Genomic DNA, 12,271 nt, shown 5'->3' on the forward strand with positions numbered 1-12,271 from the left:
GCTCTGGCCTCAGAGGCCTTGCCTGATCAGCTGTTCAGATGCTTTTCAGATTCTGTCCAACCCACCCAGTGAGTGCCCCGCTCTTTGTTCCTTAGCCCCTAGGGATATCTGTTTCCACCCATAAGCCTTCCTCAGTCTCCCCAACTAATGTGTGAACTCTGAACAGATGGACTTCCTTTTTTGTTCTTTGAGTCCCAGCCCCTGATACCTGGCACATGGAGGAGCTCATGTGTTAGCTGCATGCATTCTTCTGGCTGGAAACTCCTGAACCTGGGACAATCCTCTCAGTAGCTGGCACGGCTCACTCACATTGTGGCCACAAAGTAGCAGAAGGAAATTTTATTATTAAAAGGAGTAACCAATTTGTGTTTCCCAGCAGCAGTTGGTTTTTTTTTTTTTTTTTTTTTTTTTTTTAACGCTTATTTATTTTTGAGACAGAGAGAGACAGAGCATGAACGGAGGAGGGTCAGAGAGAGAGGGAGACACAGAATCCGAAACAGGCCCCAGGCTCTGAGCTGTCAGCACAGAGCCCGACGCGGGGTTCAAACCCACGGACCGTGAGATCATGACCTGAGCCGAAGTCAGACGCTTAACCGACCAAGCCACCCAGGTGCCCCCCAGCAGACAGTTTTAAGTAATCTCAGGACCCACCGTCTCAGTGTCCACAGGAAGCATGGTGTTTGGCCTCCTCCCATTGCCGTTATAGACATATCACTCTCTAGATCTGGGTTCCTACTTCCACTCCCTGTTTTTGCCCTGCCCTGCCAGGGTACTCAAAGCTCTCCCCAGCCCAGGAGGGTGGAGCTCAGATCCATGTGCTCCAGAGTGAGACAGATCTGGGTTCAAGTTACTCACCCAGTCTGCTTCCATGAGAGGCTTCTTAGAAGGTTCTAGACAACATCTCTTTTGCAAGCTTGTCCCCTCCTGTTATGGCTGAACTCAGAGATTCTCACTGGGATGGGGTGGTTGTGTTTCTTCACAGTAAGTGCTTACTTCCGTCCCCTTGCAGCTGGTTTCTTCCCAGGACTAGAGAGGAAAGCAGCCAGAAGACGACGTCTGATCCTCCTTCCCCATCTCTGACATCCTGCCACTGCTTGGCACAGCAGGTTACTCCAGCATCGTTTTCCTAGATGAGCTGTCTCTTCTTTCCCTGGCCAAATGCAACCATGTCTGGAAGTTTATTCTCATTAGCTGTTCAGAGACTAAGTGGCAAGGACATGGCCTACCCTCTTTTTAACAAACCTGTACTCTGCACACTCCTTAAAAGACAACTGGCAACCTATCTTTGCTTGTGTTGGGGCAGAGGTTACCAAGCTTTCTTTCCAGGGGCCATTTGCATCACACGCGTGAACTCCAGTGTACCTCCACTCCCTTACCTCGGTGAGGAACATTCTATTGTGCTTCCTTGTAGGAAAGCCTCAAGTTTTAGGATAAAGATGGAGGCACAAAGAGTGGTCCATTTTTTTACATGGAACAGGCCAACACACTTTAAGTTGGATTTTAATATAGAATACATTTCTAGGTTTCTAGTCGGCATGCTTATTAAGTAGAGAAGAGACATGACATTATTTAGACATTCTTAGGAGTGTGAAATATCATGAGGTTTGAAATGGTATAATTTCACCCACACACATGTGGTTTTACAAGAAGATATCTATTGAATTATAAAAAGTTAACTAAATCCAAAATATAGTAATGTGTGTCCAAGATGTTTTTTTTTTAATTTTTTTTAATGTTTATTTATTTTTGAGACAGAGAGAGACAGAGCATGAATGGGGGAGGGCCAGAGAGAGAGGGAGACACAGAATGTGAAGCAGGCTCCAGGCTCTGAGCTGTCAGCACAGAGCCCAATGCGGGGCTCGAACTCACGGACCGTGAGATCATGACCTGAGCTGAAGTCGGACGCTTAACCGACTGGGCCACCCAGGCACCCCCCAAGATTGTTTTTATGTGCTATGGACCTTAGTTTTAACTTTTTCAAAAGATTGAAAGCTGTATTGTATTATTTTGTGAAGTTTAATCACCAAGTGTAACTGAGTAAAGCAGGTCAGAATGTTCTGTATTCATTCTCCCAGCACATACTTACTTGGAGTCTTTACTGTGTTAGGTGCTGTGCTTGGCTCTGGCATATAGCTAAGGTTTAAAAATAATGAACATATTCAAGTGTGGTGGGTATCACTTGCATCACCATGCAGATGTTCTAACATACATATGTCCAAATAGCAGCATCAGGAGAAAAAGCTAAACTATGTCCACCATATTAGAAAAATAAGGGATGTTTAGGAAACTGTCTAGAATTTTTATTTTGTAGGGATCTTAATGTGTGCCTCCTCTCCTTCCTTGCATTTTTATCCCATTAAGGTCACATTTGTAACAAGCCAGCCTATGAAATGTGCCTTGGGAAGGGACAGTAGTCACGTATACCTATTTATGTATGAGTGGCCCGGATATGAGTAGTAGAGTAAAACTTGCCAAAATTGTCCATGAATTTTACAAGTTTGGACTCCAGAAATTATGGGGTTTTATTGCTGAGAGGAGCCTAACAAATTCTTACACTCACATTTTACAGTCTTTAAACTCTGGGTGTGTTGCTTACATTGAATTTAGCATAAAATCACTTTCGACGCTCAAGGTTCCAGAACGCTGATGTGAGCACTGCTTCTGGCAGGGCAGGCCAGCTCTAATGAAGTAACCCTAACCAGTCGTGTTACCTGAATGCTGCACAGCCTCTGAGAAGTTGTTTCTGAGTTGCCAAGTTGTGGCCCACTCTGCTTCTGAGAATAAAATGTCTCTGTGCTGGCCAACAGACACACGAAAAGATGCTCAGTATCACTGATCATCAGGGAAATGCAAATCAAAACCACAATGAGATACCACCTCACACCTGTCACAATGGCCAAAATCAACAACAGAAGGAACAAGTGTTGGTGAGGATGTGGAAAAAGAGAAATACTCTTCCACTGTTGGTGCAAATGCAAACTGGTGCAGCCACTCTGGAAAACAGCATGGAGGCTCCTCAAAAAGTTGAAAATAGAACTCCCCTGTGATTCAGTAATCATACTACTGGGTATTTACCCAAACAATACAAGGACACTAATTCAGAGGAATATATATGCATTTCAATGTTTATGGTGGCATTATTTATAGTAGCCATATTATGGAAGCAACCCAAGTGTCCATCAATAGATGAATGAATAAAGATGTGATAAACACATGTACGTGCATGTGTGCGTGTACACACACACACACACAGGAATATTATCCAGCCATGAAAAAGAATGAAATCTTGCCATTTCCAATGACTTGAGTGGAGCTAGAGAGTATTATGCTAAGCAAAATAAGTCAGAGAAAGATAAATAACATGTGATTTCATTCATGTATAGAGTTTAAGAAGCAAAGGAGCATAGGAAAAAGAGGGGTGCCTAGGTGGCTCATTCAGTTAAGTGTCCGACTCTTGATTTTGGCTCAGGTCATGATCCCAGGGTCATGGGATTGAGCCCCACGTTGGGCTCCATGCTGAGCGTGGAGCCTGCTTAAGATTCTCTTTCTCTCCCTTCCTCCCTCCCTCCCTGCCCCTCTCCCCTCCCTTGCTTGCACATACTCTGTCTCACTAAAATAAAAATAAAAAGTGGGGGCACCTGGGTGAGTCAGTCTTTTAAGCATCCGACTCTTGATTTTGGCTCAGGTCATGATCTCACAGTTTGTGAGTTCAAGCCACCATTGTCAGCATGGAGGCTATTTGGGATTCTCTCATCCCTCTCTCTGCCCCTCCCCCGCTCATGCTTTCTCTCACTCAAAAAACAAGCAATCAAACAACAACAACAACAACAACAAAACAGAGAGACAAACCAAGAAACAAATCCTTAACTATAGAGAACAAACAGAGGGTCACCAGAGGGGAGGTGTGTAGGGGGATGGGTGAAGTAGGTGAAGGGAATTAAGAGTTCACTTACCAGGATGAGCACTAAGTAATGTATAGAATTGTTGAATCACTATATTGTACACCTGAAACTAATATAATACTGTATTTTAACTCTATTGGAATTAAAATAAAAACTTAAAAACTGTTCTCAAAAAAAATTTTTTAGTTTTTTCAAACAAAAGCAATACCTGTTCAGTAGTAGAAATAATCACAAATAGAGGTAAGTCAAAAAGGAAACCATCAGATAACATTTTACAATATTTAGATGGCTGAGCGTATGTACTTCTATAAACATGTATACCTAGAAGACCATGTTACCGACTGAATGTTTGCACTGGTATCCTCCCCAACGCCCCCCCCCGCCAAAAAAAAAACCCTTCTGTTGAAGCCCTACCCCCCATGTATGCCAAATTTGGAAATAGGACCTTTTTAGAAACAAGGTTAAATGAGGCCATAAGAGTGGGGCCTTCATCAGATAGGACTAATGTCTTGATAAGAATAGACCTCAGAGAGCTTGATTTCTCACCCCAAGAGACAGAGGAAAGCCCGTATGAGGTGCAGTAAGAGGGGGCAGTCTGTAAGCCAGGCAGAGAATCTGCTGGCATTTTGATCTTGGACTTCCTGGCCTCCAGGACAGTGAGACCTAAGTGTTTGCTGTTCATACCCCTCCCCGTCTGTGGTATTTCCATATAACAGCCCACCTAAGATGAAATCTGAAAATTTCCACGATCATTGCAGAAAAAGACACACAAATGAGCAGAGAAGTAGGTTTTCCTCTGAAAACCAACAGGTATGTGTCCCACTGTATTTTAGCATCTCATTTTTCGTTAATTAACCACCTATTTGCTCTATTTGTACTTAGTTTTTGAGTTGTTTTTTCTTCAACACCAGGACCTCCATCGGGTCTGACAAATAGGACAATAGTGAGTATTGAAAGTGCTGGTAAGAAGGGGGTCTACTATTAGGACATGGCGATTTTTAAAAGTAGTAAAAATATGTCATTGGTACACATGGAATACAGGTGAATTCTGTGGTGAGCAAAATCGTGACAGAAAATATCTTGCATCATACGAAATGTGCTGTGGCAGGTCGAGGAAGAAAAATGACCATAAAAGTAGAGAAATTTAAGGGTGTGACATATCAGTGGAGGATGAATATTGCAGTATTTCTTCAGAGCTAAGGTGCTTTTGTTTTCACCCTTTGACATATCTGAAGTTGAGATATTTTACCACTGATTGTTGCTGTCAGCCAAGTGGCAGGCATGACACAGGTGTCCTCTCCTGGGCATGTGTAAACATCAAAAGAACAGCACCAAACTTGCAGGATGGGCGGCTGGCAGCTTAGAAGAAAACCCTGAAGGCAAAAATGAAGCACTCTTAAAGCCTTTGTGGATTTGCAGAGGGGCTTGGAGGTGTGAATCTGACTTGTTCAGCCACATTCCAGAAGTGGGAGTCAGAAGTTAGCTGGCTCTGGATAACTGCAGAGCTGACTTAAGAACTTTGCACCCCTGGTTCTGAGGCTCCTAGTTCTAGGGTGAATTATTTAAGAAATGTTGCATCGCCAACGGTCCCATGGAACACAGGCCACTATTGCGTGGGAAATTGTGACCGTTAATGATTCAGAGTTGAAAACTGATGAGCAGTGGAATTCTCAATGTGAAGACGTTTTGGAAAACCTTATCCAATATACTTCACCTATGTAATCTTCTTAAATATACCCCAGAGGGATATGTAAAAATTTGTCTAAGTCCAAAGGAGCCCTTTCAAAAAGAATAAAATAAAAATTCAAAGTGGTAAGAAAGTATTGCACTTAGTTTCGTTGGCAGCTTCCCCTCGTTTCTTAGAGGTAATAAAATAATAACTCATTTGAAAAGAGCATCTTAGAACTGATGAAACACCATAGCCTATTGCTATAATGGGGAGAAAGCAAGACCCTGAAAGCCCCTGCAAGTGAAGGGGATACAAATGTCACAGGAACAAGGGCTTTAAGGGCCACTTAGAGCCTGCTCATCTTCAGAGGGAGAGGTGAGGTGACCCTTGCAGAGAGTGAGCTGCTCAGGAGATCCTGGCTACTTTGCAGATCTTCCCTCACAACTGTCCAGACAAACGTGTACTAGCAAAAAGGGTATGAGGGTACCCAGGGAAAGCACCATCAGAGGGCCACTCACTCTCCTGGAAACGCGGCCAGGTGCCTGGAACACTGTACATTGATCTCTGAGGCACTTGGGTCTGTGAAGAAATGGACTTAGAAATATGGCCTTTGGATCCTAACCTGTTTGTTAATGAAATGTATGTGGGGCATTTACCGATATTTCTTCACACACATTCATTTGTATGTACCTATATGCCTTGTATCTAGATCTGTGTGTATATGACACAACTTACATGAGCTCATACACCTACACGCACACGCACTCACATACGTTGTTTGATAACCTGTGTTTTTACATCTGTCTGTCCTTTCTTTCCATGTCATTACATATTTGCTGTAGTATCATTGTAAATGACACCATAGAATTCCTTTGTATAGATTTTTTTACTAATTTATTTAGTCCCTCATACTATTAAAGGATTTCTTTTAGCTTCTTCAGGAGCATTCTTGTGGCCAAATTGGGTGCAGATCTGTAATTTTTTGTTAACTGGATCCTCACAGGTACCTATTGACCATTTAGAATTTGCATGGTCCAGGGCCCTTGGTCCTTTTGCCCACTTTTTTTTTTTTTTTTTTTTTTTTTTTTTTTTTTGTAAATGTGTGCAGGTTCAAGGGTTGGGATGGGTGTTTGTGGACATGTTATTAGGCTTCGGCTCTGAGACCACCCAGCCCTGGATGATGACCTTGGGCTAGGTGTCTTAAGTTCTTTGGGCCTTAGTCTCCTCATTTGTAAATTGACTCTATGACATGTGCTTTGTAGGATTGTTGAGGTTGTGACAAGCATATCAAGTGCCTGGTACATGGTAATCCCTAACTCAGGTTGCCAGCCAGGCTAGGCCAGCTTGGGGAGTGGGGTATAGAGTCCCAAAGCTCTAGGAGATGATAACGGGTACATAGTGGGTGTTGCTATTCACGGACTAATTATGCCTCTGCTCCTTCGGTCAGTACAGCTGGCTTCCTGGGTGTGTGACTCCTGCGGCTGCACAGGGCTCTGTACGTGGTTATTCTTAGTTTTGAACACAGTCTCCATATTTTCATTTTGCACTGGACCCTACAGTTTGTGTATCCAGTTCCACCTTGTAAGGTTGTTGGCAGTGTGATGCAAGAGGTCACAAAGCACATTCCGTAGTGCCAAGGATGTAATAGATATCGGTAATCATTAGATGGATATAATAACTTTTTATGAGCTGAGACAACTACAATAAGTGCATTCATTTAATTATTAAAAGTGTGAGGTAAATACATAATTAATCTGAGATTGAGAAACTGAAGCTCCAGAAGCTAAATCACCAACTAAAATTACACAGCTTATACACGCAGAACTTGGATTCAAACCCAAGTTCACCTCACCCAAAGCCCACACCACTGACCTGCCCTATTAAGTACTCCCTTCCTTCCTTCCCAGGGAACCTCTCTGTAAAGGTCAGTGTTTAAGCGTCCTTGATACTCATCAGCAGCCCAACCCTCATCCCTAGCAGAGGTTTCAGAGCCCCTCAGAATGTTCCAGAATTCCTGTCAGACCTGGGAAATTTGGGGGCTACAGAAGACAGTAAAGACAGTTCACCTTCTCAGTACTGCCCTGCCGTGTCTCCAAGCCTGCTCAGAGTTCTGTTATCTGGCCGAATCTAGCCAACCCAGTGACAGTTCAGCTTGTGTCCCTTGACTCCTGATATACTTAGCTTAGGATGACCGATGTCCAACTAAACCTCCAAACTACCATGAGAATCAGCAGGAGATCTGCTGGTGTCAGATCTTGGGAAAGAGGCTGTGGGAGATGCCTGTTTCCAGGAGACTGAGGACATGGCCATCTGTCCTGTGGCAGGGATCCCTTGCTTTTCTACAGTGCCAGGTCATGATTTGCTCTGCCTACTCTTCCCTGCCAAAAATTTTTTAAAAATTAAGAAAATAATGAAGGGAGGGAGGAAAAGGATCCATTCCAGCACACTGCTAGTAAGTGGGCGTACAGCTTGGTACAAGGAAGCTTCCGTGCAAGTTTGCTTTTAGTGTGTGTGGCCTTCGAGCGGGGAAATTAATACTTGAGCATTTCATCTCTTGGATAGCGGATTTGAATTTTGAATGTGACAATGAGACTGTTTGTTGTTTCAAAGCAATTCCCTAAGTGGCTGTTTGCTCAAGACTTTTGTAGTGTGAACAGAGATTTGGGGGAGGGGAGGAAGCCATCTGCTCTGGAATAGTCTTCCAATTACATGATCAAATTACTGCAGAGCAAAATGGAGGGAGTCCAACAGAAAGTTCCTGTCTGGTGTATCCAGCCCCAACCTGCTCTCTTGGGCCATTGTGTCAATGTGGAGATTCACATGTAGGTTTCAAAGGCAAGGCCATGATCGCCAAGAGTGTGAGCAGGAGAGGAGCAGAGAAAGCCAAGCAGAGTGGGGGAGAGCTTTCACGTTGCATCAACATGCTGTTCAGGAAAATGAAAAGATCTTGGATTTGAATTAAATGAACTTTTGGAGAAACTCCGTTTCTTTTCCTCTTGACTTTAGCAATCCATGTCTCTGATTACAATTAATTTATCATGTCAAATGAAAAAGTTATATCCCTTTATAAGTTCAGTTAGTGATTTTTTATTCGCTGATATTCTTGTAGAATAGAAATGTTTATTCTATTTGTTGAATACACCTATTTTTTCCCCTTAAAATAGAACAGTTTTCTGGTTTTTGAAATATGTCTTGATTTACAAAACATTATTGAGTCTTATTTTTTCTCCTAAATATGTGAGTATTTTTTTCTTTTTATTTCTTTTGCTATTAGGCATTCATGCAGCCTCACTTGCTGGGAAACGAATTCACACATTTGGAGTTTCCAAGGAGAGTACAGAGAAAGGAACTTGGAAAGAAGATGCTCTACAGGGACTTTAATATGACAGGCTGGTAAGAACATGCCTCCCTCTGCCTCAGCACTGCCACAGTATGTGTGAAGGAATCATCACCGTCATAAAAAGCCACTCATGCAGTTTGGATCAGGTAGTGCGGCCAGAGACCTGGGTTGGTGGCAAAGGACTGGGAACGTTGCTTCTTCTCTTTTCGCCTGGGCGCCAGTTCTTAAATTGCGGTGTTGGTCTGCCTCTGTACTTCCCTGACGTCCTCCCTGGGGACACTAGACCCCACGAAGCTGACATAATTCGTCACTTCACATGCACAAGCGTTTTTGAGGCTTTAAAACACATTTAAGTTGGTTTTTTTTAGGTCAGGGGCTCGAAGGAACAGGCTAACAGTTAATTGAGCCAAACTGGCCTGGATTTGAATCTGAACTCTGAGCTTTCTAAAGAGGCAAAGTTAGGTAAAGTACTTAACCCCTATGAGCCTAACTTTCTATGGATAAAGTGAAAAAAATAGGCTCTTTGAAGGGGTTGCTGTAAGGACTAGAGGTAATGAGCCATCTTCATTATTTTTTCACATTTACATTGCGATAAGAATCTTGGCAAGGGGCGTCTTCCTCCCACAACACACCTATGTCAGCACCAAGATCACTTCTGTGGTGGATCAGTGGCTAACAGTGACTAAGACCTCACCTGTTTCTTCCATATGAAAATAGGATATAAAGTACGTATACACCATAGGATTGACATGAGGACTAAATAAGAGAGCACAGGGCCTGGCACATAGTAGTGGGGGTGAAGATTTGCTGTTAGCCCTGAGGTACTGGCCAGGGAGCCTCCTGCCAGCCTGGAGGAGAGCAGGAGGGTGAGACAGTGGACTCTTTGCTTGCCAACATAGGCATAGAAGTGGATGCCATTATCTCTTCTCACGTTGACCAAAATAGCTGTCACACGTGATTACAGCCCAAAGTCTCATGGTAGTGACTTCTAGGCTAGAAATCTACTAGAATACACACTGTGTTAAGGGAACAGTTGAGCTACCTAGGGAAAATAAGGGGCTGATCTAAGGCACTTCAATTTATCCCCTATCATCTAAAAGAGAAGATTTTCCCTACTATCCACTCTTCTTATAAAGCAGGGTCAGCAAACTATGACCCAGAAGCCAGATTCCACCCATACACCTTTCTGTAAATATTTTTTTTTTTGTTTTGAGTACAGCCACATTCGTTTGTATACATTTGATCTTTGGCTACCTTCACTCTACAACAAGGTGGTTGAGTAGCTGGAACAGAGACTGTATGACCCATAAAGCTTAAACTATTTACTCCTGTTCTAAAACATGAACGGACTTGGCAGAAAGGGTTCACCCTATTTGCAGCTCTGAGGTTCTGGAGTTTTGGTGCCCTAGAATCCTTACCCTACCCCAACTGGGTTTTCTTTACAAGTTCATTTTTATCCGATCAGCAAAGTCAGCACTCCTCACAGAGCAGTTGAAGGTGAGGGCTACCATAGTTTAGAAAAGCACGGTCGGGTTTGGTCTAAGTTTTGCAGGATTTAGAACGATGGAGGGAACGGTGTCCCAGGTCAGAAATCCCCATGATTGCAAATGCATAAACAAAAAGAGTGGACCTGAGAGACAGTAAGGAACATGGCCAAAAATAAAGAGACGGTCTATGGGAAATCAGACCGAGTCAGTATCAAGGGGACATAATCAAGGATGCGGGAAGCCACGCAGAGACATACATTTACTGTGGGAGGCTGTGGGTTGTGCTGCTTTGTCTCTGAGAAGGAGAACGAATGAGGAAAGCATGGTTTTGGGATGGCAGTCCTAAGGAGTTTGAAGGAAACTGGCAAGAGAAAGCAAGTTTAGGTGCCCAGGAAAAAAAAAAAAAAAACAACAAACCCAGCATAGAAATATGTATGTGAGGTCTCAAGGGTCAAATGGAGGGATGGAAGCAGAAAACAGAGAAGGAAGGAAATGAACAACAAACTAGATGATTTGGGCCAAGGGATAACTGTAAGGGGTAAGTCATTAATCATTCCAACTACCTGTTTATGTCCTTTCGACTAGTCTGCAATTCTCCAGGAGGGGGCAGTGCCTCGCCTGGTGCCTGACACCCAGTGATTAGCCAGTGGGTATTTATTGGATTTCAGGAAAGGGTGTGACTGACGGCAGTTGAGGACCAGGTAGTTATGGATGGCAGGTGGGAAGGGTGGGAATAAGGAGCTTGTTTGTATCTGAGATACGTTAAGCTTGAGGCAAGGCTGTTTGTGTGTTCTTTCTATGCCAGAAAGGCAAATAAGATCTAAGCAGTCAAAACACACTTGGAAAACAAGTGGCTAAAGACTACCCCCATTTTATAATTTTTAAAATGTGGATACGTTCAGGGACTAGATTAAATCCAACTTCATACACCCACACTCAGTCTCTTGCTTTCTCTGTACACACACACACACACACACACACGGTATTAATTAGCATGATCCTAAGAAAATAAGTGGTCCATAAACAGGCTGTATTTAATGTATGGAACTTCACAGAAGGTACCAAATAATTGAGGAGCCAAGACTGAGAATGGCTTCAGTCAGACATGATTTGCTGATTTGTTTCAGCACGGTTCCCTGTGTGGCTATTGGCTGCAGCTTTGCCTGTGAGCAGAGATTGATGTACACCTTTGTGTATTTTCTACCTGTTCTTTTGACTTGAAATTGGTGCTTCAGGAAAAGGAGAGTTCTTTATATCTTTGTTGGAGTAAGTGGGGGAGTTAGAGACCCAGTTAGACCACTGCCTGTATAAACTTTAATGAATTTAAACTTGAATGAATTCCTTTTTTAAATGTTGTAACCTCTCGTGAGAAACCTCGTGTCTAGCAGTTATTGTTTAGGACTTGAAAAAAACCATGGGATCACCTTTTGCTGCCTTTCCGAATTGTCTCTAGAAAGAGAAGACCTGGCAAATTAATTCTGTAGAAGGGGAGATGAAGGCCTGTGGTTCTTTTCCCACAGATGCCTTCAGTGACTACCAAGTTGTTGGAATTGGTTGAAGGTGGTCTGGTAAGTGTTTGGAATGTGTCATGCTCAAGGAGACAGGTCCTTACCATGTCCCTTTATGTTTCTTGGATTCAGAGTTAGCCCTGGCCTGTGAACCTGTTCTTCTGGAACGCTTCTATGAATCATGAGTTCACTTAAGTCAAAGCCCTTTAATTCTTATAGCAAATACCTAGTTGTGGTGGAAATGGGCCCTGCATGCCCCCACTCAGCACGATGGCAGTGGGCCTACCTGACAGTGACTGGAAGAGCTAAGGGCCGGGCGTTGTGATGAGAGCTTGACTTGATGCTTTCTATTTCACAGTCCCATG

The 12,271-nt window shown here is 43.2% G+C and overlaps 1 protein-coding gene across 3 annotated transcripts in view; it reads left to right on the plus strand.

The window, feature by feature from the left end:
* PPM1H (protein phosphatase, Mg2+/Mn2+ dependent 1H) overlaps positions 1-12,271 on the plus strand; it is a 262,320-nt gene that overhangs the window by 183,541 nt on the left and 66,508 nt on the right. For all 3 annotated transcript variants that reach the window (XM_058742160.1, XM_058742159.1, XM_058742158.1), the window contains exon 6: positions 8,846-8,964. In XM_058742160.1, coding sequence (XP_058598143.1) covers positions 8,846-8,964 — 119 coding nt within the window. The remainder of the gene's footprint in view (positions 1-8,845; positions 8,965-12,271) is intronic.

The sequence above is a fragment of the Neofelis nebulosa genome, chromosome 8, assembly GCF_028018385.1.
Source record: "Neofelis nebulosa isolate mNeoNeb1 chromosome 8, mNeoNeb1.pri, whole genome shotgun sequence".
Taxonomy (NCBI): Eukaryota; Metazoa; Chordata; class Mammalia; order Carnivora; family Felidae; genus Neofelis; species Neofelis nebulosa.